Here is a 27388-nt window from a genome sequence, read left to right as displayed (position 1 = left end):
CAAATTCTTAACATTTCCCTGTTAAAAAAAAAATAAATAAATCGTAGTCCAGGAGGATTACATCTCCTTCAGAGTATTACACATACAAAACTCAAGTGAGAGAAAATTATTTTGCTCTACAAATTAAAGAAAGGGAGACACTGTTAGCCTTGCAACACAAACACAAATATCCCCCAGGAGGTGCCTGTGTTTCGTGGTTGGTTTGGTTTTTTTTCCTCTCAGGTACTTGCTCAGGAATTACAGTGCGGTTCGGTTTGCACGGGACAGCACAAACGGGTCAGAGCCGCCAGTGCCAGCCCGGGAAACAGCCCCAGGGGCCAGCCAGGCTCTTCCCCTCCAGGTCGTCAAGTAATTTCCCCTCAGCCGCCGATTTTATTGTACGTTTTCAGTCACCGGCGATAAAACCACCTCCCTGAGGAGCTGCGTGACTACGAAAATAAGAAAAACAGACGGGGGAAAATTAAATAAATAGGGAAAGAGAACCTGCTCGTCTGCACAGCTCATTGTCTGGGATGAGGGCGGTGGCTCGAGGCCGCGGTGCAGGGGCCGGCTCCGGCAGGCGGGATGGGCTGAGGGGGGCTCGGGGCAACACCGGGCGTGAAGCGGCGGGGCGGGGGGCGGCCCCGCTCTGGAGGGGGTCCCGCGGCGGGGGGACCTGCCCGCTGGCCTCCCCCCAACGTCACTTCCGAGGCTGGAGACAAAATGGCGCCCGAACGGTGCCGGAGCTGAGGCCGCTCCGCGCCGCTCCCAGCCGGGCCGCAGGCGGCAGCGGCGCAGGTGAGGAGGAGGAGGCGGCGGGTCCCACCGTGTGCTGCCCGCGGGAGCCGCCGCGCCGGAGGGCGGGCCGGGCCGTGGGGCGGTGGGCAGAGCCGGGGGCGCGGCTGCCAGGGGGCCCGGCGCGGGAGGAGGGGACGGCGGCGGCGGCCCGGCCCGCAGAGCAGCCTCCTTCGGGGGTGGAGCCGCCCGGGGTGCCCACGGGAAGGTGGCGGCCGCAGGTGCGAGGAGGGAGCGCGAAGCCGCGGGAGCCTGAGGGAGAGGGGCGCTCTGGGGGGCCGCAGGGGCCGTTCGGTGGAGCGTGCAGCTTTCCCAGGTGTTTGTCTGGCAGGCGCTGCCCGGGAGGCGTCAGCCGGTGAAGTGGAACCCTGCGGCCGTGGCCAGCCCGCCGGTGGGACACGCTGCCGTGTTCCCGCCGGCGTGTGGGCGAGCTGCGCGCCCGAGGGCTGGCGGCAGGGTGCCTCGCAGGGGGGCATGTCAGGGTTGGTTTCCTCACGGGGAACGTCCTTCCTAGGCCGTGTCATGGAAATCGGAGGTTTCTTCATGATGGCGCAGTGGTAGCGTGGGGACGTATGTTTGGGGTGAGCAGGAGAACGTGTGTTTAGGACCACTCGAGAAGTGTCTTCAAGTACGTGCGTGTCTGGAGCCAGTGCAGCGTGTGTAGCGGCACTGATGGCTCGTGTGCCAGCACGTAGCTGAAGTCTAGTATAAAGTTTGTAGTGGTTTCAAATTCATATGAAGCAGCAAAATTTCCATTTTGTGCTAGTAAAGAAAACTTCAAATTGTTCTCAGCTGCTGAGGAAGGAAGGGAAGGTGATGTGGTTTGCACCTGCTATCTGATGATTCGGTGGCAAGAGAAGTATTTTTTTTAATGTTCCGTTTGAGTAATCAGTGGGCAGCTCTTGGAAACAACAGGGCTGCTTGCATCTCTGTGCTGCTCCGGTTTGCTGTTCCCAGTCTGTGCTCTTGACTTCGGGTGTGTTACTTGGATGCAAAAGTCTTTTTCAGTTTATTCACACATACTAAGTAGATTAGGAGGACTGGAGATGTACAGCAGTGTAGTATGTAATTACTATGTTGCTGCCTTTTGACACTTGCCACATTCTAATAAAAATGATGTGCCCGTTAAGAATTCAGAAATGCTCTCTGTGTTACAGACAGGCCTCCACTCTTCCAGCGGTTGAAACATGTGATGGTGAATCAGTGATAGCATGGGCACTCTGCAGACAGAGAACTGCATCATTGGTAGATGAGGGGAGTAACTTTTAACAAACGAAACAACTACTGCACTTGCAGAGACAGCAACGAGAACCAGGTAGTAGTAGTACCTCTTGGTTTTAAAGCAATGCAGATTGGTGAGGGCAGCAGTGTCTCACCAGCCTGTCTGCCCATGGCATAGACTGTAAAAATGAGGCCAAATTTCACCTATAGTAAAACCCTAGTTATGTTAAATAAAAGACAAATCATCATTCTGGGTAAAATATCTTGGGTAGAAATGCTATGATGAGTAAGGTGTTGGGAGGTTCCTGAATTGATGCCTGTTTAGTGTATATATGGAGGTCTGAAGAACAGCCTGCCAGAGTGGCATGGAAGATGGGGGAAGGACGCTGAAGTATACTTATGTACATTTGTGTAACTCGCCCTTATTTTTCTACTTGAATATTTGCTTGAAAATGGCAGGGAAGTAAAGCAGAAAGTCAAAGCGAGCAATTGTTTTTCTGTAAAAACTAAAATGGCTCTTGAATCCTCCAAATGCAGTGATGTCCCCATTTCACTGTTTTGCTTAAAAGCCTTGATCCTTAGGGGTAAACAAGTAATGGTATATAAAAAGGACTTCTCAATATTGTTACTTACTAGGCGGCTGGCTGTTGAAAACAGAAGTTCAGAGAGGTTTAGTGGTGATCAGTGTGGTAACTTCTGTATCATTGGTATCCAGTTGACAGTTTATTTGCAGTGTGCCTGCAAGACCTCTGAAATGAGGATCTCAACCAGAAAAAAACCCAATAAATTAGTCTATGGCTTACAGCAATAGTACCTTGATCATCATGAGTCACTTGCTTACTGGTGGAGACTGGAGACTGCTAGTTGTATTTTTTTTAATCAGGGATTTATAAACAGCTGGAGTTCATAAATACTGGATATCTGCGTTGGCATACATTTTTAAAGTACTGCAATATATTTGCTGTTGAACTTGTTAGCATGTGAAAGGGCAGATACTATCCTGATACTTAGTGACTCCCCCCCCCTCCATGAAAAAATTTCTTTTACCACTGTGTTTTCTCTGATTGTATTATTTCTTCTCTGCCTCTGTATCAGACATGCCTGTAGTCAAAAGTGGGAGACTGAGTCCTGCATTGTAAAAAGAAATGACTGATAGGACTTCTTCACGTAGTAGGAAATCAGCAATATACTTCTCTGAGGAATTTTTCATTTGCATTTACTGTCTGTGCAAGTAGAATTAAAAGTGTACTTATGTGTGAAGATTGGAATGGTACTTCTGTATATTTGCAGTTGTTAGAGACTTGCTATTTTTTGTTGACTTCTCCCGACTACTTGCTGTTTAATTAATAAACTTGGGTTTTATTTTTGTGTTGGTGGTTTCTTGGTTATCTGAATAAACTTTTCTAAGGTGTAACAGTTTATTTTGGTTACATGGCAGTAAGCAAAGCCTTGTTTTCTTAATGGAAGATTTTGGTGTTCAGAAAATAATTGTTTGCCCATTTTTTTTCTCCATTATTATTCTAGCAGTCTTGAGTAACCGAAAATGTATGTGCAACTAAATGCCCATAGCTAGTGCTTCTTGTTTCCATCAAATACTTATTTTAATATTTCAGAGTTAACACGAACTTAATTTTATTTTATAAGCTTTGTTTCACCTAATACTTGGAAATTTTGTGGGTTAGAGTATTTCAGTATTGAACTGAAAAAATGTAAATATCCTGATGATAAAAAATTAATAAAATATAATGTGCTTCAACTAAAAAATAAACAAAAAATAGCACTGCAGTATCCCTGCCTGAAACCGTGGTCATTAGGAAAGCAGACTTGAGACTTTCAGGTTTTGTTCTGTAATGAACGTGTTTTCATCAGAGCAGTAACATAATGCATGTCCCGTTTTTAGCTTCCAAAATAGGATTGATAGTCTTATACCTGGTTTTTCTTTTCTCTGAATTGGAAGCAACATTCTCTTCCAACGTAAGTTTTGCTTCTGGAATTTAAAAAAACACAAACCAAAACACCCCACATACAGAAGCGATAAATGTAGCTTATAAAATCAGAAGATAGACTATTCAGTAAAACCTGGGAATGCATACTAGAAGTACCATTTGAATCAGTTTGAAAAAGATCATCTGTAATATTGGTTTTGTACAAAATTACTTGCTCTTGTTTGCAAACTTTATTCCCAGTAACTTGTATTTTTTGTAAAGGAATATTTAAAATTAAGTGTAGAATTCAGAAATAAGGTAAAAATATTTTTTGTTTCAAGCATTTAATTTTAACATGACTACGGTGTTGCTGTAAATATGAATGCCTTGTATATTCCTATCCAAATAAATATTATTTGTTGCCTAACAGTGAGCCTTTCTAAATATACTTTTCTGAAACTCTTAAGATTATGTGATGCAGTACGTCATCTTCTCATGTGTTTGTTTCCTGGATGCTTTAATGGTTTGAGAAAGTACACAGTATTTTTGTACTCACAAGATAAACAGTGGTAGGTAGTGGTTTGAAATAAATATGGCTTGGCAATGTTTTCTGGAAATCAATTAAAATTCAGGTTACTGTACTGGTGAGTGTGCGTCATGTTTGGCATAGAACCTTTATCTTTTCTTAGGGACTTCAGTGAATCTTCAGAGTTTACTGTGGTAGATGTAATTAACAATATTGAGGTCTTCGATAGATGCAGCTGGATGTTCTTGAGTTTTGAGGAAAGGTTGAATTGAAATAGTTGTTGCCTCTCTTTTGATGGAGCTTCTGATGTGACTTTTTCAAAGTACTAACACCGTTGTAGACTGTTGCTAACCTTAAAACTGATTTAATGTGGTCATTATCACTTCTTTTAAATTAATATATCACAATTCCCCTAATGACAAACCAGAGCAGTATCATTTTCTTTGGGGCTTTCCTGGAAAAACTTGCATTGGACTTCACTGTGTGTAGCTAAGAAAGTCGTTAATGTAGGAAGTGAAAGCTTGTTCGTGCTTGCAGTGACAAGAGTAAGTACAGTGTTGGTAGTCATTGATCATACAGGGAACTAATATTTGTGCAGCAGTTGAGAATTTGTTTAATATTTTCTTGGTTTTGTTGAACTTTATGTACTAAAAGTTAAACCCCAAATCTAGTGTTACGGATACCTTGTCTTTCCAAGGTTTCATTTAGGCAGAAAGAAAGCTAGTGACTGTACGTAAGTCTGTGTACAATTGTGTGTCCCCCACGCCCCATCATCATCCCTGTCCCCCTGCCCAGTGCTATTAATCTTGCTTTCCGTATAGTTGAGTTCATTGTTAATAAAACAGGTAACATGGAGAAAGGAAAAATGGGGAAATATTTTCAGGCATTTTTTCAGTTAGAGAGTTCATACGTGTAACTTGTCAGAACTGCAGGAATAAAATTCTAAGATTAAATGTATGTTTTAAGCTAATAGCTTTACAAATAGCTGAAGCTTTTGGTTTACTGTAGCTTAATTGCTCATGTAACTGCATTTTGTGGTAACTGGTTTCTCTGGTTGCTTGTAGCTGAAAGAGTATAGAGTAATGTGCCGTCTGTTAGGAATCTAACTAAACTGTGTTATGTGAATGTTTAAGGACATCAGTATGGTAAAATTTGTCATTTTCTCTGAAGAAATACCCTTGAGAGGTTTGGATATAGCCAGTTCTGTAAAAGCTGAATAAAGCATTTATAAAATTTGTGAAAATACCAGGCTTAGTTTTTGTTTTCAAAATTCTTTGAAAACAATTTTAATTCTAAGCAAAATAGTTTTGAATTAGTATGTGAAATGCAATAAAAGTGTATTTTTACTACTTAAACGAAACAAAGTAAAAAAAAAAAGTGTCGACTTTTCAAAATTTTCACAGATTTATTTAACAACTCTGGTAAGAAAGCTCAGCTTAGAGGAACTTCTCAGCTTGGTAGGACTTTCCTTTAGGATTGATCCCTTCATCCCATCACTTAATTGATATTTACTTGCTGTCTCTCAAATTCTTTATGTTTAGTAGTGATGGTGTTGGATGTTTGTTTCTGTAAGACAGTGCTTTAAGTCTTCATTGTCTTTACACAGCTAGAGTTCTGGGCTAAATGCCTTCCTCTTGTAGCCAGTGTTGAAAATGACATATATGCTTCAGATGACTGTCATTTACCACAGTGTAAGGTATGTGCGCTTCTTAGGATAGGTTTTCTAAATCACTTTTCAGAACCATGATGGAAAATGGTTATGTGAACAGTTAAGCCCTTGTCATTGAGGGACTGATAATCTTCAGTGAGAGGGAGGAGAGAAGGTAGAAATAGGCAGCTGGAGACAATAACCACTTACACTCATATGCTACAGCCATAACAGCTCATCAGGGTGCACTTTAAAATCATGCCAATAAAAGGTTTGTGCTTTTGTTGCCTTTATGTGAATAGTTGTCTTTCGTGTTGTAGCCAAGTATGGAAAACCAAGACATTTGTTGCTAAAAATAAGTTGTTTTTCACACTAGGAAATGTTTTGATGCCTCTCTTGCTATCCAAAACATTTCATGTATAAATTGACATTGTGTGTGTATTGTCCCAATGAACAATGAATAAGAGCACTGGATTTTTCTGCTATTCCGGCCTCACCTCAACTACAGAAGTTTATACTGACTCCAGTTTTTACTTTTCCTTAATCAGCATTTCCAAGTGCTAAGGCCACTTTCAGCAGATGACAGGCAGTCTGTGCCTCGAATTTCAGAAACCATTTGCCTAAAGCACTTGTGTAAAAATGTCTGAAGTAGAAATCATGTTTGTCAGGAAGGAAAATCAAGGCTGAGGGAAGTAAAGGGTGTGTGGAAGATGCATGAGAAACAACTGTGTGCTAGTGCATGAGAAATGTAGAGCCAAAGGGACGTTACTGTCATGGCAAGATTTAACAGTCTCAGGAGCGACTGTAACTCGCAATGAAACCTGTGGAGCATTCCTGACTGCTTGGTAGTTTCTTGGTGTCACATATATTCTCTCTCAGTAGAGGAAATTCTAGAAATTAATTGCTTGGAATGCATCATTCCTAGGAATTGATTTGTATTTGGCAGATGTACTGAAATAAGTTAGAAAGTTGTAAAAGTACATTCCAAAAGGAGTGCTTTTCTTCAGATGTTTAAAGCTGTTCAGATGGAGCTCCTCATCCCGTAGCTGGTCTTTGCTGGCAAACTAAATCCCACAGAACAAGTTGCAAAAGTGGAACTGAAATACAAACGTTTCAGCTCTTGGTCTAAATGCTCATGTGATAGGGAAATATTAGAACCAAAGGAGTTAATCCTGGAAGGGCTGTATACAACATAAATATCCTTTTCAAGGGTGTTTTTGTTTTTCTTACAAATTTCTTAAGCAATGCAACATTTGTATGACACTGGGAAGTATTTTCATTGTTACGCAGCATTAAGAATTCTTACAGTGCAAGGATGTGAAGGATTATATGAATTTTTTTTGAGTATTTATTGGGAGTATATTTTGCTTCAATGTAGTTTATATTACATGTTAGTATTTATACAAAGTACTTAGCAAAAAACCAGTGGTTCATTGCTATAATAAGAAAACCAAAGACAGGGAAGAAATAGCAGTACTTGAATAAAGAGCTTTAAGTGATTAGGCACCGGTTAACCCCCCAAAAAGGGTGTGTGTTTATTGGAAATTCTGGGTGACACCAGGAAGGGTAGTTTCCAATGTAACTTGCAATAATGCTTTTTTGTGTGTATTAAAAAAAAAAAAAGTGAGTTGATTAGTCTAGACTCTCAGATACAGCATCATTCTGATAACTTCTGTGTTGTCATGAGTTTCCAAATTTGATGACTGCTTGAACTAGGATTTTTTTGTTTGAAACATTTTGAAATCTCAGGCTTCTGTTAAACAAGAACGCCAAATGCATTAGTGTAATAAAATATGTTAATGAAAGGCTCAGTTTAAAGGATTTCCTATTTCTGATATGGGAGAGTAGAAACTCAGATGCATGCATTTTGTTAATTTGAAAACCACTTAAGGTCTTTCATAATGCTTTGATACTAAATTTTAAAGAGATCTGACTGCTAGAGATCTTAAAAATACTCAGTCTCAAACAAGCTAACTTGTTTTTGAAAACAATCATACTTGAGCTCATTTCTGCTGCATCATCATTTAGAACTGGGAGAAAGATTAATGATGGATACCCGTCTTGCGATTAAATATATACATCGGAGCTATAACAACAAAACTGTAGCTTGGAGCAGATGTTTTTACAAAGCATTGTGCTCCTTTGTGACAAATACTTTAGGAAGAGAAACTAGAGGTCTGTGTGTACTTTCAATTCAATGTAAACTTGTAGGTAGGTACGTGTTACAATTGTCTGTTTTTCTTTTTAGGGCTCATGTAATCACAGGAGTTTCTTTGTTGTGTGTATCTTTTCAGAACACAACAGGAATTCAAAATGAATCAGGTGAGTATAAAAGTAAGACTTTATCAAAATACCTAGGTGTTAGAACAGTTAATTATTAATAAGAAAAGTAAATAATCCACTAAAAAAGAAATGTTCTTTAAAGTCTTCAGTGCGATTAAATTTCATAATCCTCCTTGCCACAATGTGTATGCTTGTAAGATTTATTTTATTTCATGGATTTAAGTTTTTTGTGTGTGAATTCCCTTTAGCAACATGTAAGTTATTACTGCTGGCGCCTCTTATAAGAACACCTCTCCAGAAAAATCTATTTCAACCTGAGGCTTTTGGTAATAACTCAGCTCCTTATAAAAGTGGCTTGAAAATTGAAGACTTCCTTTTTTTTTGTTTGTTTTTAACCACTTTGCCATTTCAAATGTCCAGTGAACAACGTGTCACACAAACTGATTGATCAGGAAGTTTCACACTTTCCTGGAACCCTACGTATTTCCCTAGCATCAAGTGAAAAGACCGAGAAAGCGCATTTCTCTTGTGCTGCGGTACTCTACTATATTGATGCAAGAATATCCTGATTGGAGGGTGTTGTTTTAATCAGTGCCAGGTGTACATGATTTTATTTTACATTTGTCTATCCAAGTAGGAATTATCCATCTGGTTGTTTGTCATGCACAATTGTATTACTTAAAGATACTTACAGGAAAAGCGTATGTCGCCTTAAACTTTTCTCATAAGTGCTTCTCTTTTGGATGGTCTTATGATGTCCCTTTGGCATGGGAGTGTGAATGTAGGATATTAACTGAAGGAATGCCATTTTTAATTTGCTAAAAAAGGCAGCTATGATCAGAAGCTTTCTTAGCCAAAAACAACCACGGTACAGAGTCTTGTAAAATGCTTTGTATACTTTTTTTATTGATACCTATATCTAATGTGTGCTTTTATTTCCCTTTATGCCCTTATTTGATCTTCAGCAGTTTTGAATTGAATACAGTTAGCATCTTGCTGAAGTATGTTTTCACTGAAGCTGTAGAAGTATATATATAATATAAATAATTACAGTGTGAAATGGGTTGGTGGGATGTTTCTTGTTGCTTTTTTCCTTTGATTTAAAGTAAAAAATTTTCAATATGTATGTGCATATTTTAAAAGTGAAAAGCAAAATATAATCTTTATTAGAGCCTTGAAATACGTATTGTTAAAATACATATTTATACAATACCTATACACAAATATAAATTATCATCTGTATAATGCAAATGACATTTACATTTGCACACTTCTAAGCATTAGTAGTCTAGTTTGGGGTAGCTTGGTTATCTATTGCTTCATGATTTATTTCTCTTGAGACTTAACATTTTTTAACCTCTGAGGTTTGTTTTGAATGTGCTCAGTGGCATGAAGTGAACAGTTGCTCTGTCTGCTTGAGTAACAATCCCGCTTCGTTAGACGTTATGATAATCTTGGGATTGTGCTAAAGTTCTGAAAGCTGTAGATCCTGATCTGTAATTGTTATCATTGGCTGTTGCCTTAGCATTTCATTTGTGTGTCCATATCTCCCTGCGTCCTGTTCTTGTGATCCCTCGCCCCTGATCTGTTTCTAGAATTAAGTAAGATTTCTGTGCTGTATGAAAACAAAGTAATCTTTCTTATTGGAACTGCTAATATTGTTTATGCAGTGCTGTGATGTATGTCATCTTACAATTAAATAACAAGGTGACCCTGCCTCTGAGAATACTTACAATAGCTTAGAGTCCTTGGTGCTTCTGGCTTTCACGTTTAGTTTTCAGAGTGTGCAGAGCTCATACGGCTTTTTATTGTTCAACTACCATTCATATCAAGTGTGTATTTATCATCAACCCTGTGGTGTTTTTTTCTAGCAGCGCCCTTGTCATTTCATTCACTGTTGACAAGTTGTAGTGCCAGGTCTGTATAAGAAATGTTTTTGCATGATGCCAAACGTCTTTCAAGTGTTCTGTTATCTCATTTCTTGCATTCTGCTTATCTCTGCTTTTGATGTGACTTCAGTGACGCTGAAACTAATTGGGCTATTCTTAATTTGGTTTGTACAAAAAGATTTTGTTTTATTGTTTATCTCATAGGAATCTTGAAGTAGTGAAGGAAAACCTTTGATATGGTCATCTTGTAGGCAGCAGGAGGAGGAGTAACAAAAAACTGCCAAACAGCTGTTGCTGAAATTAATATTTTGGGGTTTCTTGGAAGATGGCTGTCACAGGATAGACAGTGTGCATTCTCTATCTGTTTTAAAAAGACATCTTCCTTTACTATGTAAACTACTTTGTCAGAATATGCTGAATAATTTATTTTGAAAAACCCATGCGAACATGGGGTTTTGATTGGTAGCATTTATTGCATCTCAGACTGCATTAAGATAGAGCAGGAAGAAGGTTGTGTGCTACCTGGAAAACTGCATGGGCAGTTACTTAAAAAAATCGTGAGGCATATGTTAACAAATTACACCTGCACTTGTTCCAAATCTCCTTCCCCCTGTTTCTTCTGAGTTTTTCAATGATTATTTAAAATATTTCTGATATGCCTTTAATTTTCAAGCACACACAGTGAAATTGTGGCAAAGAGGGGTAGCCAAACAAGGTCCTTGGACAAGCAGAGTTGTTCCTGCTTCTGGTTTACCGTTCTTACACTAGCTGGCTGTTTGTGTCAGCAGTTTTCCTTAGTCACTTCATGTCCTTTTCACCACTACCTCTTTGAACTTTGCTGCCGTGTCCCCCTCTCTTCAATGGTATCCTTTCCTTTATCTTTTCGTTTGTCTTAGTCTTATTTCCACCAAAACATGATACTGTTTGTCATTCTTCACACAGTTCAGGATTATTTTTTTTTCCTTTTCACCCTAATCTCTGATCATCTGTAAACATCTTGTTGCAGGTGCTGTTTCTACTCTGCTCAAATACTGCTTGTAACATTATAGTCTAATTGGTACATAGGTACAATTATATTGAAAGTGGTGTGAAACACTGCTTAATCAGTGTGGTGAAAGGTGCTGTCAAAGTCACTGGATTCTGAATTCAATGAACCAGGAAAAGATAGTTTCAGTTAAAGGAACCCCTTCAGCCCTCAGCTAATTTTTTTGCCGTTGCTCTTAAGTCACTTCACCCCAGCTAATATGAATGCTAGCCATGTAATATTTTTGATGAACTTCAGAGTAAGAAGCTTAAAAGTGAAATAAGCTTCAAGTGCTTTTGTATTCAACATTGCTGCCTGGGAGTGAGTGAAGAATACTGTATTAAGTCTTCAGTTAAATGTAAAGTTGGCTGTAGGAAATGCACCAGTATGCTGTCCTTATCAAGAGGTGAATTTTTAGACAGAAAAATAAATTTGAATGTGATTGTTCTGTGTTGGTGGAAAAATGATTGAAATACAGTATTTCTTTTTTTGGTAGACAGACATTCCTTGAGGACAAGTTGTGATCTGGAAAATATTTTAAGTTGCTACATTTAGATTGCAAATAAAATGAAATTGCACTGATTTGACTGAACTAAATTGTTGTTTATTTTACTGTTTAGTATTTGGTTACTTATTACCATTCGTTTGAGGTGTGAAATGTATTGTTATGTACTAGACCATAGCCAATTTTCTGGTTCCATTAATATGACAGGTGTCAAATGAGTCTGAGTGTTGTATTCTCTGAATGTAGCTGCTAGTCTTTGATTTATGTAGGTACACGCAAAATAAAGTTCTGATTGTATATTACTCCATACAAATACAACTTTTAAAATGATAGAATGTTTTTGGAATATTTATGGATAAAAGGAGGTGTGACTATTAACGAATATGCCAGACACATCAGAGGATATAACACAGTGCTGGACACTTCTGTCTTAAATCAATTGACTCTGATTTTTAAAGTTTTGGTGGGTTAAAATTTATTTGCAGGTTTGAGATTTTTAACTGCTCATCTAGCTGTGGTTGAAAAAAAAAAACCAAACAAACAAAAAAAAAACCCCAAAAAAACCCAAACCCAAAAAAACCTCAAAAAACCCAAACCCAAAAAAACCCCAAACAAGCCAAACCTCCAAATAAAACCCAGCTATAGAGCCACCCTACTTTTGTTAGCTTGAAACTTGTTTTTCATCGTTCCGATGGCTGTATTGTTTATTCTCTGTGGTCCCCCTCATCTATGCTGATATGCAGTTTGTTAGAAACCACTATGAAAAATAGGCTTCGTTATTCCCTAATGAAATCATGGGGAAATGTACTGGAAAAATATTTAGGTTTCTTTGATATGCTGAGAACATTTTTCTTTTTCGTTTGATGAGACATGGCTTCATGGGTATCAGTTCAAGGGTAGCAGATGTCTGAAAATCAGACTTCTTTCATCACTGTTTTGTCTTGTGAATTGTTGGAAGAGCAAAATAGAACTTTGCTCTGCATTGAATAGGCTTCAGCTATTATAACTAAAGAATAAAGATTCCCCCTCCCCTGCCCCCAGTCTCTTCGCTCTCTTGGATGGGAAGAGATTTCTGGCATTCTGTTCCTTCCATGGTTTCCAATTTGGGGGTCTTTCTCCCCTACATATAGCTCTCTAGGATGTGTCTGTGCAGCTGTTAGGGCTTATCAAGGCAGCGATAGAATAACCTTGCTGCGACTCCAGTTTTACCATTTTTCTCATTGTTGCTGTTAAAGCTGGCAGAAGACATGTTCTTGTAACTTAACTCAGCAAGTCACATTCATAAATACGGAGAAAAATTGCCTAACATAGCACCCTCACAAAGAGTGGGTGCTAAATAGAAAAGGTTGAGCAGCTTTCTCTGTTCTACTTCAGAGATTAAATTCTTAAATTTCATAGCATATGGAGATGTATTTTAAAATGTATTTCCATTAAACTTTCAGCATAACATACTTCGTAAGTGCTCAGTGGAAAAGGCTCCAAGTATTACTCAGTATATGAAAACTTCTATCATATCTTTGTTTTAAGGTTATATGTAAAAGCAAGAATAATTTCCATAAAGTCAGGGTTTACTTGGACAAGCGTAGTGTTGCCCAAGTTGTTATTTCTCAGTTTAACCCCTCCTAAAGCTTGTTCAGAGCTTAAGTGTAATATCCTTCCTATTATTTACTGCCATCACCGTCGGTATTTGTTTCTGACCAGAACGATTGAAGTTTGATGTTAGAGGGCAGGTACTTTTTTTAGGGCTGTGGCACGTGGTTCAATATATGCCTAGTTCTCAGCACACACAATTCTTTCATAATATGGACAGATTTTATGGGAAACCGTGCATGCTTGTAGCTTTGAAATTCCAGTCACTTTTATCAGTGGTTTGTTGATTATAATTAGGTAGTAGAGAGCTAGTTGTTTAATGACAAGTGTAAGTAGCATTTTCTGTTGTGTTATACAAATAATAGTATGAATAATAGTACAGGCAGCCTATTGAACCTTGTAGGCTCCTTAAAATGGAACTAATCGCTTACTAGACATTCATAAATAATTTATTAGCTTTCTATTGCCTTTCGAACTTTAATAGAAAAATAACTTAGTCTTTTATATTAATTATAACCTGCTGGCTAAGGATTCTGAGCTGTTGATTTATTTAGGAATTATGATTAACATTTAGGATACTGAAATAATAACTTTTATGTCATTATTTAAACCCCTTTATTCTCTCTAAAAGCTGTTTTTTACTTACTCTGTTGCAGAGCAGTAAACTTGACATGCAGATACTTTAACTTCAATCTTTGCAGTGGAATTACATGGTTTCAGGTTGCAAATAGAGCAGTAGAAAGACAGTAATAGACCCAGTAGTAGCTCTGCAAAGTGTATTAAAATACAAGCTTCATCATGTCAGCTACTCTACCATAAGGGTCTTATGCACATCACTAGTCTCCTGCTTGGCTCTGTCCACATGACTTTCAGTACTGGGTAGTAAAGGGTATACGACAAACCAGCATCACTTGGGCCTTCAGAAAGGGCAAGGAGGAGGACCCAGGAAACTGCAGGCCAGTCAGCCTGCCCTCCATCCCTTGGAAGGTGATGGAACAGCTCTTCCTGGAGGTCATCTCAAAGCCAGTGGAGGAAGAGAATGTCATTCACCAAGGGGAAATCATGCCTGACCAACCACGTCTGGGCTCCCCCGTTCAAGAGGGACAGGGAACCACTGGAGAGGGTCTGGCGGAGGCTACAAGGATGAGGAGGGGACTGGAGCATCTCCCTGAGGAGGAAAGGCTGCGAGAGCTGGGCTGTTCAGCCTGGAGAAGAGAAGGCTGAGAGAGGATCTTGACCAGTGTCTACAAATCTCTTGAGGGCGAGCACCAAGGGGCCGGGGCCGGGCTCTTTTCAGTGGTGCAGCCAGGGGCAGCGGGCACAAACTGCAGCACAGGAGGCTCCATCTGGATGTGAGGAAAAACTTCTGTACTGTGAGGGTGATGGAGCGCTGGGATGGGCTGCCCAGAGAGGTTCAGAACCTGGCTGGACATGAGACTGCAACCTGCTGTAGGAGAACCTGCTTCAGCAGGGGCTTGGGCTGGATGATCTCCAGGGGGCCCTTCCAGCCCTGCCCGTGCGGTGATTCTGTGATATCTGTGTTTGTGGCAGAGTAGATGGTGTAACCCAAGTGCAAGCTCTAGTATGTACATTGAAGTAGTTAGTTTACTGCAACATCCTCAGTTCAGTAAGTACACCAAGTAATTTTTTGTGAACTGTATGCACTTCTCAGAACTTCATGGTTTTCTCTTTAAGTTACCATTTAGTCTTTCTCACAAGTGATACGTTTTCATGTAAGGCAATACAGAAACTATTTTAGATTGTGCTTTGGGGACTGATAAGACTGAGTATGCCTGGAAGTCATAATTTGAAAAGGGGAAGAAAAGAATTACTAATATATGTGAAATTATACTCTGTGTGGTGGGTAGCTGATGTTCTGGCTTTGCACTGTATTTCCACAGTCATCACTTGTGTGTTTCTAGGCAAGTTATTCCTGTTACTGAAACTTTACATCATTCATTCCTTTATGCACAGAGGCATACACAGTTGTTTCGTTTGAACTTCTATGTGCATGTTTAGGAAATGATTGACAAAACGCAAATGGAAGGCTGCACGAGTGAGTCTGGACCTCAGACTGTAAGTGCTGTGGTGGAGCTGGAATTGCCCTTTTGTTTTGAAACTTTGAGGTGTCCTTATACTCTAGGCTGCAATACCAGGTAGCTTTCATTATAAACACAAATAATGTTCAGGAAAATTGCAGTAGATCTCAGTTTTCACTTCAAAGGATTGAAGGGTACATAGAAAATGGAAAATGCTTAGAATTGTGTGAGTACATTATGTTGAGTGTCACCATTACTTTTTATAGACAGATGTTTATGTTAAGTCAGTGGATGGTTGATAAAATAGGAATGTTTTTCCAGTGATGCTTTTCATTAATGCTGTCAATTATGATAAAGATAAGCTAAGCGCTGTGCATCTGAAGCCAATCTGATCAAATCTATATGATTTTACTCACCTTTAGTGAAATTTACTTGCTGAGGGCCGTAGTGGGGAAACTGCTTGGCTGGCTCAAGCAGGTTGGTTTGATCTGATCCACATTTGTTTTGCATTTTGAAACAGAATTTTCAGAAGATGAGTGTCTAGGTATTAAGAAAAGGTAATGGAATGAGGTTGTCGCCTTCGTGCAGTATTAATTTGCGTTATACCTCTGGTTTAGGGGCTTTTACTGTCTTATTCTTTGTAGGAACCCCAGGATTTTAAAAAATTGTCAGTAGGATGGTTATGAACTAAAATGAAAAAAACCTCCTGTTCTCCCTGTGTTCTGGCTGTTATGCTGCATACTGTTTCAATCCGTGTATCCTGGTATGGCAGTTCACTTGCCTCTCTTGGCTTTAATTGCCAGTAACATGTTTCAATAGTATAATTTGGACAAATGATGTGTAGGTCCTGAAACACTTGAAACAACTTCTCTCATCACTATTTGGTGTTCAAAAAGTACATAGCCAACAAAGATTTCTACTAAAAGCATCATGTTTTGCTTTTAAATATGCTAGTCTTTCAGAAGGAGTCAGAAACATTTTGTAGTGGTAGAGACTGTATTTAAAATCTAGTATACAGCTGAAATGTAAAATAATGAAAACCTTTTGTGACTTATTCAGACCTATTCTTTTCTGATGTTAGATTAGGTCTATTGTAGCTGTCTGTAATTTAAATGAAAAATTGATCTACCTCTTTTAATTAAATTAGACTTTCCAGGCAGGTTATGTAAGAGCTGGTATGTATTCATGCTGCACGATTTTTTAAAAAATTTGAGTTGTCTGGTTTAAAAACAGAATTAAACATATTGCTTACAAATATGTTGTATAATCAGAGTAATTCTAATGCTTCAGTAGAATGTTTAAGGAACTGAGATTTTTATAGTTATAACTCATAGCCATTAAAACTTTAGGACTGTTTCAGTGAATGCTTATGTGATACTTTTTTTAAGAAAGTCATCTCAGCATAACAGACTAGGCAGATCGATCAACCTTACAAGGTATTTTATCTAAAATTAGGAAGAACTTTAATTAGAAAAGGTACAAAGGAATGTTGTCTCAACATAACGTAGCATGTAACAATGGTGTTACTGACCTAATTACTTGTTAAATGTAGTTTCTCATGGCATAAGTGATCAGTGAAAATAATGCAACTGAAAACCGTTCCATAGATGTTTTAGGTTACCATATTAATGAGCAGTTTCAGAGCCTTAACACTAAGCCTGAACTCTCATGAAAACTGTATTCTGAAAAATACAGATATTTTCACAGTACTTTTCTGTTCATTCATCTTTAAGTGTAATCTAGTAGTGCTGCCAGGTGAGTCATATTCAGACAGGAAAAGGATGGATGATACCTTTAGCTGTATTCTCCAAGTGACTCAGGGGAGGCTTTTGAATTTGTTTTTAAGGAGAGGCCAGGGAAAACAAATGAAATAGCAAATGGCCTACATGAAACCCATTTCAGTTAGGTTTACTCACTGTATACAGCTTGTAGTCAGAATGCATCCATTAACTAATGTGAAAGAACAATTACAGCAACTTTATCGGTGTTTTACATATATGTAATGTGGTCTTAGAGTTCTGCATTAAAGCACAAACAAGTGTAATGAAAAAAAATAGTGAAAACTTGAGTGTTCTGATAAAAAGATACTTCTACATTAGCATGTTGATGGAGGGGACCCTAGCTGAAATGGCAATTTGGAAATTTTACTTCCATTTCAAGTCGGGAGTTTTTGTAGGTCGCATCGGTTGATCATCTCTTGTGCTAATGTTTTTATTTGTTAATAGTATTGGCCCTTCTGGCTTTTTGACTTGTAGAACACAACTGCGCCTACTGTCGCTGTGGAGACCTTAGATGATGTACCTGAGCATGTGCTTAGGGGGCTTCCTGAGGACGTGAGGCTCTTCCCATCTGCTGTTGACAAGACACGGCTTGGTGAGTGCTACAACTGTGAAAAGAAAATGAAGATTTTTACACTAGCTCATATAAATTACAGTTGCTGTGAAAACGTAGTGCCCTCCTGTGCTGGATAGAGATGGTGTCTGGTGCATGTAGCTGAAATAATTTCTGTTGGAAAGAGTGGACGACTTCTAAGTTTCTCCAGCATCCCAAGGTGATGTTTCTAGAACATCAGAATTGGGGTCAGAGGTGGACCAGGGTGCAAACAGATTAGGTTGTGAAAATTCTGATATGTTGCTTCACTGCTGTGTTTTCACTTATGGCACTTTCACTGTTACAGTTTTGTTTTTTGTAACTATCTTACTGTTGTCTCTCTTTAGAATGCTGTATCTCACTATCCAGTCAATATAAAAAGTTTATTAGAATGGTTTCAGTGCAGACTTGAAAGCCGCTGTATGGAGCGAAGTGTTGTTTCTCTCATGTGTTCAAAATACTTGGCGGCTTTGTCAATTTAACATGGAAGAACTTTGGTGGAAGTCAGAATTGCAGGTTTTGAGGAGTAAGCCTGACAATAGATGCATTAGTAACAGGTTGTGAGCTCCTTGGAGCAAGGTTAAGCTTTTCTAGTATGAACCTGATCTAGCATGTTCTGAATGAGATGTCCGGTTTAATTTGCAATGATTTGTCAATCTGTTCTTAGTTTTCATGCTATAAAATGTGAAATGCAGCTGCCCATTTTCAGTTCTGTTAAGTCTTGTCAATAAACTTGCAGGCAGATGCACGTGTGTTAAGCAGTCCTAAATGTTTTTTTTCTTCAAAATATACTATTAATCACAGATTTTGTGAGGGCTTCATTTGCCTGGCATTGTTTCAGAGAAAGCAAATAGGATTTTTGATTTAGTAACATGTTTAGTCACAGAACAGCTGAAATCCGGGACCTCACAATGTAAAACCTGTCACGCTCTTGTGCTGTTTTGAGTATCACCTGAAGTACAGGAAAAATCCAGGTTGTTTGTCTTCAGAGCTACAATAGCCTGTGAGTAAAGAATGAAACCAGGTAAATACTTAAACCTTTCGTGACTGAAGTGAGTTTTGGGGAGAGGATTTTTGAATTCATTTTAGTAAACTTCAGTTCCCTTATTGTGATCTTAATGTTGTAGGATGCTCCCCAATCTAAGATAGACACATATAAAATGGTCTTAAGGAATATGAATTGTGAGTAGAAGATTTGCTTGAGATAACAGATTAGTTTTAACTACTGATACGTGTCTCTTCAGGTGTCTGGGCAACAAAATCAATTTTAAAAGGCAAGAAGTTCGGACCATTTGTTGGTGACAAGAAAAAAAGATCTCAAGTTAAGAGCAATGTATACATGTGGGAGGTAAGATATAGTTTATAAATGGAAAAAGGTGTCTGTCACTAGGTCAATATTTTGTCTTTAGCCTTTAATTTTTCCGGAGGTTTTAGAAATAGACATGATGTGAAATAATTGCCATCTAGCTATGATGACAATTGCAAGTAGTTATTTACAGATACTTAGATTGAGCAATCATTCTGAGTTACAAAGCTTCAAACTATTGGCATTGGTTGAAATTGCTGTATTAATTTTCTGATATACTATCTCTGGATCACACCTCCCCTTAAGAGCCTATTGCTGATAAAGCTTTGCTTTGTTGGCTTGAACCCCGAGTGAATCCCTTCTGCAACTGAATACTGTCAACTGCTTATGAAATGAGAGAAATTAGAAGGATATGGAATCTCTTTAAAAAGCCATAGCACTCCTCCTCATTTAGTTTTTTGCAAAACAGCTTTATTATGGGAATTGGTTTTGCTTTTGGGGTTTTTTATAAAAATTCTCAACTGCTGCAGTATTTCTTGTGCTGCTTGTGTTTGGGCTTGCCTTAAAGCAAATACTGTCTGGACAGCTGAATAGTTCTTAAAGCTTCACTGATAGTCATAAGACGTTGGATATTATGTAATGTAGGTGTCTTAATCTGGAGTTGAATCCTATCTTGCTGCTGTTAAGACAGTTCGTAACTACTTACAAAGACTTCTTCAGTCCTTCTGAAGACACACACAGCAAATGGCTTTAGCAAAATGGATGGTCAGGGAGGGGACGAATGGAAGAACTGTGATGTAGCATGTTCTGGAACAGAACTTGTTAGTTTACAGATTTTTTTAGGCTAAAGGTACTGATAGCAGTCATCCTTCTGCCCCCTGGCCTGCAGAAACTAAACTGCATAAACCACTGGATAGTTCTGTATGTGTATCAGATGAATTGACCTAGATCAATTTTGCATAAATGCAAATTCACATTCAGGAAAATAGTAAAGCATTAAAGTATAGTGTTTGTTGCATTGAGCTAATATTATCACAAACTCCACTGCATAAGGTATCTCCAATTTTGATCTGGTACAAGAACAGTTAGTGAGATTGAATCAGTTAAGTCAATTATTGACCTTGCAATTGTTTTTCTCCGTGCTTGATTATGAATGTTCTCAGTGGACATATCTTAATGTTTTTTTAAATTTATGTTGAGAAATGATAGTCCTGAACAAGCTGTTTTGTAGTTTGCAATGCAGGTAATAATGGGAACCCCTGCTAGATTTCAGAGTAATTGTGTCCTGCTTTAATACTGATTTTGGAATTAGAAAAAAAGCAGCTGAAATGAGACCACGACAGTTGGCCCCATATGCTGATATCTGAAACTGCTCCAGAATCTTAGAAAATATGGTTTGTAAAAGGATGGTGGTGTGTGGGAGTAGTTAGGTATATGGACCTCCAACTAGAACAACCTTTTCCACAAGAACCCTGTTAGTTTCTTCAGTGAAGTTGATCTGACAAAAAAAGTAAGCCTTCGAAAAGCTGGCATCTCCAGTCAATGTTAATAATTATAAATTGTCATGCTAGAGGATCATTCTGAAAAAGGAGTTTTGTGTCTCAGGAGAGAAACAGAGGCTTGAACATATTTCCATTTTCTGTCGGAGAAAAGCCATAGACAGGGCAATGACGGCAGGTGACTGAAAGCTGAGGGAAGTGCCAGCTCCGTCAGAATGCCTGGCACAGCTGTGATGAAGGATCTTCACTGGGGTTTGCAGGAATTGCTTAAAGTTGCAATAGAGCTATTTCCTTTTTCAAAGTGCACAAGGCTTTTAAACAATGTTTTAAAAATCAGAAGCTTTAACTGAAAAGTAGCGAAGTATTTAATTTTGTCCAATAACATAATAAAGTAATATATAAAAAAGTAATAAAGTATTATGTTTTGCTATATATTCCATACCTGATAACTCTTGCACAGCATTGTTCTGCTCCTTTCTACCATTTTAACCAAAAGGATTGCTTTTACAGTCTTGATCTGTGAAGCTGTTTATGCTTTCATGTTGCAAGGGCTGTGTGTGCTGATGAACATTATTTTAACAGTCAGCTGATGAAGTCCATGCTGGAATAGTTTAAGTAAGGAAGATATTTTCTTTTTGCTTGGAAGGAAACTAAGATGATTTTGGTATCTTTATTGAGGCTTTACCTTTATTGATAAAATTCTATTTCATTAAACTAACAGTACATCAATACAAAAAGAATCAAATTTATGAAATGGTTCATGTTTTAAGCTGTTGTAGAAATGTGCTTGAAAATGAAAAAGTAAAACGGTTTGAAAAAACTTAGAATTACTTGTAAAGTAAGTATCAGAAACAATAAAAAGCTACAATATTAGAGTGGGAAAGATGGTGAAATCAGAGTTTTAGTTTATTTCTTACGTGCAATAGTGCAGTGAATGTTGCAGGGGGTAGTGAGCTAGGGAGGCTGGGTTTTTGAAAAGAGCTCTTCTAGGCAGACACTGATTTTGAAAGACTTAAGCAAAAGGAAACAAGTAAATAATATGTAATCAAATTGCACATATTTTTTCCTTTTTTGTTTTTCTAAAAAATCTGTGAGCTGCCCAGTGCTTCTGAGACATTGTGTACCTGTTAGTATGCCGGTGTTCTGAGACAAAGTAACTGAAGAATGATAGTTCCTATTGCCAAAGTGGTGTGTTCTCGGGTTGGGAAAAAAAAAAATACATAGCATCCACTGCTTGCTCTTACAGACAGCTGACTTGTATTATGATAAGAAGAGTGGGAGATGCATAACATGTCTTGAAAGAAAAGCAGAGTTGCCTGTCATCAGAAAATACTGAAGATGTCAGTAACCTTGCTTTATTGCAAGCTGTCTTGAAATGTAAAACAGGAGTAGGCGTTAAATTTTTCTCCAAGAATGGAAACCAAAGAATTTACACAGCATCTTGGAACATGGTCAATTTTTTAGGGTAATCACAAGATTTCTGAAAGGTTAAGATTTTCTTTAATACTCTGAAAAAAGATTAGATATAAATTGTGCTTTCCTTTATCTTTCCAAATAAAGCAAATGTTTCTATATAGTTACTTTTCTCAGTTGATCAGATAGTAAAAGTAAACCTCTTATGGCTTTTATATCTTAAAATCGGTCATTTTATTAAATGCAAAATCTAGAGAATAATTTCAGGCTTGCCAGACTGAAAAGAAAGCATAAAATGTTTTTACTATTTTGGCTTTTGAGCCCAAAAACTTAAGAGAAAGACTTGCACACCAAAAGTTATTTTTTCCCATTGTACCAGTTCCACTAAAAAGATTTCAGAAGACAGCGGACGCTGCCCACCCAGTACAACCCCACCTCTGCTCATGTCCCCTGTGTTATCTCTGCCCTTAGATACTACTGCTTTGTATAGCTTTAAAATGTGAGGTGTTTTAGTGCGTGTACGCTTCAGTGTTAAGTTGTCCATTTGCTTAATGCCATTTTTGTCTCACAGGTGTATTACCCAAACTTGGGATGGATGTGTGTTGATGCAACTGATCCAGAGAAAGGGAACTGGCTCCGGTATATAAACTGGGCACGTTCGGGAAAGGAGCAAAATCTGTTTCCTCTGGAGATCAACAGGACCATATACTACAAAAGTTTAAAGGTACCAGTGTCTGAAGAATCATTTACTGCTCTGTTACATTTTATTAATAATACTTTTTATTCCCTTTTATTCAAATCCTTCTTTTCTCTTTACTATTTGTATTGAATAGATTTTAAAACATGTTATGAAATACAATGAAAATACTGCAAATGGTACATTTCATTGGTCTAAATTCTTCTGTGACAGTACAGTTGACATTAAGATCTACTGTTAAAATGCAGGTTATGTATGAATTTTAAATCTATTTTGTTGGTCAGTGATTTGCTGTAGTACCAAATTGGATACAAACTAGAATGAAAAACTATAGCAGATTACATAAAATAAATGATTTTCTATTTCTGTAGATACCAAGACACTTTTTACAGAGGATTTTTTGCAGAAATCTGTTAATTTTATGGGCTTTGCATTGTATGACAAAGATCTGTTGCCAAGACGCTTTTATGGGTAGCTTCATGAAACAAGTTTTCCTGGTTTTATACCATTCCAGTTTGATTCAGAGAATATGGGGGGCAGGAAAAAGGGTGTAATTCCTGGGGCATTGTATCTCCCAAACCAAGAAAAAAAGATAGTTTACCTATAAGTAGTGATAGAGTGTGTTAGTGTTAGAATGTTGTGGCTATAGCGTTACTTGAATCTCTGATCAACCTACTAGCACCGAGTATGTATAGCTCAACTTGGTTTCTATTTAAAATGGTTTTGTGGTTTTGGGGTATATGCAGGCTTGCTGTTATGCTGTTGCAGTTCCTTACATTTCCTGGTAAGACCAACATCTATTAAGTAACTGGTCGTCACTTAATAACGTTGATACCATGCAGTTCGGCAGTATAGCAATATGTAAAACTGTTATATTTTTAGGTCACTCAAACTAGCTTGAAACTTCTGAACGTTCTCGTAGCTTTGAGATAGCACTCAGGTAGAGGTTTGCTATTGCCAGTCAGACTATTGACTCTCTCCAGTGTTTATTCACTGAGGGCAGGCTCCCAGTGTGGACCTGTAGTCAGCTTAGTTTTCCCTAGACATTTTATCTTAGGTTGCCTCTGCCTTTGCCCACAGTCACATCAGTTCATTAAGGTTATGTGTGCTTTTGGAGTCACTCTTGACATTTTGAATTTCTCTCATTGAATCTTTTCTGCAAAGGTTTTAGTCCTGTGAAAGACAAGCATTCATATATTTCAGACTTGTTTTCTGGTGGATAATATTGCACTTTGGGAAAGAATTGCACCGCTAAAAGAGGCTGAGCACTGCTGACAGAATAACAAATACCTTGCTTGCCTCAGCATCTGAAATGCCCTGCCTGATGAATTTTATCCTGGTAGGTCTTGCCAACAAGATCATGCTGCCAAGCAGCTCTTTCTGAAGATTGTCAGAGCAGCCTATAAGGATCAGTTTTATTGGTTTCAAAATCTGTCTGGGATTTGTTGCAGTGTGAGATTTTGAGTTTGGGACATGAAAGAGTTCTTCAAAGAATCGTCGTCTTCAGGCTTGCTTTTTTTTATTTTTTGCCCCTGCAGCAGCCACTCAGAGGAGTGTGTTTATTAGCTTCAGTTCAGTGTTGGCAATACCAGTCCTAGTCAGGCTTCTGGAAATTCACGTTGGTGTCAGCACTGTATGCTACTTGGAGGGAGTTTTACATCAGAGGTGGCACTAGCTGCAGGTTGCCTCTGTGCTGAGTCTTGCCGCTGTACCCCGTAGAGGCCAGTGTCGAAGCAGCAGCTCTGTGTAGTTTTGGGCTGGTGTGTCACACGAAGTGGGGCGCTGGGACCCGAGTTGGTACAAAACCACTGAGTCATTTCTGCCCTGTAGATTTAGTTCCAGGAGCGCAGTGTGGACATGCTCAAACTAGTTCTGCGTGAGCCAAATTGGGATAGCTGGCATTAGTAATCCCAGCTTCGTGCTGCTCAGAAGTAACCAAACTGTTCCCAGGACCAAGTTAGTCCAAGAAGCATTGCAGCCGTGGTTAGTGGTGCGCTCCTGCTGCTCCTGGGCTGTCATGGCACAGGTAACTTGGCAGGTAATTTTAAGAGGTGGCTGCAGAAATGTCCCGAGTTGCTTCAGTGTGCAAAACTAGGTTATAATGTAAAGTTTAACTTTCCCCCCTCCCCCCCCCCCCCCCCCCCCCCCAGTATGGAGCAAGCTCCCAAGTCTATAGTAATGCATGTTTCTTAAAAGTGCATATTGATACTCCAATTATTTCTTGAACCATCTATTTCAATATATCTTATTTTCTTCTACTTTTTAGAGAAGTGCTATGTAAGGAAAATATTGATCTGTGGTGATTTTTGAAGTGAAAACTTGATGTGAAATTGGACAGTTTTCACTACCATTAAATATTCAGCATTCAGTCAGCATACTGATAAATCAGGTCAGGATTTAGAAAGTCATGTTTTGTGGGTTTTTTTAATTGCACAAGTAGACTATTCTTGTACTTTTATAGGAATATTTAAAATCAAATATTGTGTCTTGATTTCTTGACCATTCCAAGAATATGAAAACCAAAGGAGGGCATTAAGAAAGCTTTTGTTTAGTGTTTTGTAAACTTATTTTCTTTATTTAAGTGACAAATATATAGTAAGCAGGCTTTTTAAATAAAGTTAACGTGAAGAAATTGGAAGTTAAGCTGCAAGTGACTGACAGCATAGGAGAAGTATAATACAGGGGAAGAGGTTTTGAATGTGTGGTCTCAAGGGCAAGTTACTGTCTTGAGGCATTTAAATACTGTCTGTTCTGTTGGTTTTCACTATCCTATACCTGAAACTGCAGGAAAAATTCATACCTTGGGGGGGAAAAAATGGTGCTGTTTTCTGCTTTCTTTATAAAATACAGTTGCTTGTATGTCTGATTTTTATTTAAAGGTTTGGTTTTGTCTCACCTTTTGTATCAGACATGATGTTGTGCTTGTAGAGTCCATATGGTCTTAGATTCACATCATGTCTTATTGATAACTGAGACAAAAGAAAGCATGTAATAAACAACATCTTAAAGGTCCTTCTCTTTCTGCATGTAATGTTTTATGGTGTATACACTGTCATTTCAAAACTGTTGTAAATTTACCAGCCCAGGTAGGTACACATGCTTCCTTCCTGATCTTTATCGTAATTCATACATTTGGGGGAATTCCATTTAGTGATAAATGAACAGCACAGTTTTTATTTACCCCCAAAGGAGAATTAGAGTGGCTGGTATGTAATTTTGTTCTGCCTTACCTCGAAGCATTTAAAATATTGTCATGGCTAGCTATTTTTTCCTAAGGTTTTATTCAGCTTTTTGTGGGTTTCTGGTTTCTAAGTTAATAAACAGGTTGATTTCCAAGCTTCATTGCTAAGATAAGCAAACTCCAAATTTCCTTGGTGTAAAAGAACCTCAAAACTGCAGAGCTTTAACTTTCCTGTTCTCTGCTGTAAATGCATAGTAGTAGAATGGAACTTCTGAGCGAGCACAAGCAAATATTTTTTTCTCTTCGATCTTCTCTTCATCTTTATTGAAGGACTGAGGAGATTTGTAGGCTGCTTTTTGCATATGCTTTCCCCAGGATGCATATATGAGAGTTGTGATATTTTGATGAAACAGCTTAAACTCATTACAGGGTTTCAGAACTTCTTCCTGCCTCTCCTAACGAAACAAGCTAGTTGAATAGTGTTCTTCTGCACAGAGTACAGGACTCGAATTCTTGAAGAAGTAAAATTGCAATGAAAACTCAGTTTCAAAAAGTCTTCTAAATAAGCTTGGCTGTGAAATTGTCCTTGATTAAGGTGAAATTAATTTGTTTATGGAGGAATGTTTTGTCAAACAGGTTTATAATAATTCAGGAACCTCCCTGTTACAAAGGAACACGTTATACGTTGCGAAAAATGTACACAAGTACTAATGCCACAGACTGTCCGCTTTGGTGACATTTGGTAAGTGGAGGCCACATCCAGGTGCAGCAGCGCAGTATGGTAAAACACAGTGTCTGTGGTGAAAAAGATGTGTTCTAATACAGGCAAATGCCTATCAGTCTGTAAGTCCAAGACACAGTGCGGTGCTTGTATGTACAATTAATTGAGTTTTAAGACAATCTGTGTTAGAACTTCTTGGGATATAACTTGTTAGGATATTACTCTTGAAAATAACAAATTTTGAAATTACCTGTTTAACAGGAAACATTAAGATTAAGGAATGCTAAATGCTGCAGTCAAAACATAAAGCACCAAAAAGCATGTGGGAGTTATTAGCCTAATGAGCCTTTCCAAAATTTGTACCTTATTTTGTAACGTACTATAAAATTCATACCATAGTTGAACCAAGCTATGCCAGCATGACAGCGCTGTACCGACAACGTGTAGGTAATAGTTTGGATGAGGTTGGGTTTTGGAGCTGCTCTTGGAGGGTGCCATCGCTAGAGACGGCCGTGTGTTCCTTGGTGCCGGAGCAGCGGTAGAGGTGGCATTTGCTCGGCATTGTCCTTTTCCTGCTCATGCTTCCAGTGAGGGAGCCAGTGCAACTGTCTGGCTTTGCTGCTGCTGCTGCACCTCGTTGTAGAAGGACAAGGTTAGAGGGCTTAGTTTAGATTCTGGAGTAGCTGCACCAAAACTGAATTCATCAAGTTGCGTGTTAGTTCCAGCCATGCAGCTAGCAAATGACGCGCTCGTTATCGTCCTGTGTTTGCATTGCCT

At 38.6% G+C, this 27388-nt stretch overlaps 1 protein-coding gene across 4 annotated transcripts in view; it reads left to right on the top strand.

Annotated features, from left to right (window-relative positions):
• Positions 1-677: 677 nt before the first annotated feature.
• PRDM2 (PR/SET domain 2) overlaps positions 678-27388 on the top strand; it is a 73372-nt gene continuing 46661 nt past the window's right edge. For all 4 annotated transcript variants that reach the window (XM_037378901.1, XM_037378898.1, XM_037378899.1 and 1 more), the window contains exons 1-5: positions 678-777; positions 8343-8416; positions 17680-17797; positions 19039-19142; positions 22584-22736. In XM_037378901.1, the coding sequence (XP_037234798.1) occupies positions 8408-8416; positions 17680-17797; positions 19039-19142; positions 22584-22736 (384 nt within the window). In that variant the 5' untranslated portion in view covers positions 678-777; positions 8343-8407. The remainder of the gene's footprint in view (positions 778-8342; positions 8417-17679; positions 17798-19038; positions 19143-22583; positions 22737-27388) is intronic.

Source organism: Falco rusticolus, chromosome 3 (assembly GCF_015220075.1).
Source record: "Falco rusticolus isolate bFalRus1 chromosome 3, bFalRus1.pri, whole genome shotgun sequence".
NCBI classification, from domain to species: domain Eukaryota; kingdom Metazoa; phylum Chordata; class Aves; order Falconiformes; family Falconidae; genus Falco; species Falco rusticolus.
Note: the sequence above shows the minus strand (reverse complement) of the source record. Positions and strands in the feature narration are given on the sequence as shown.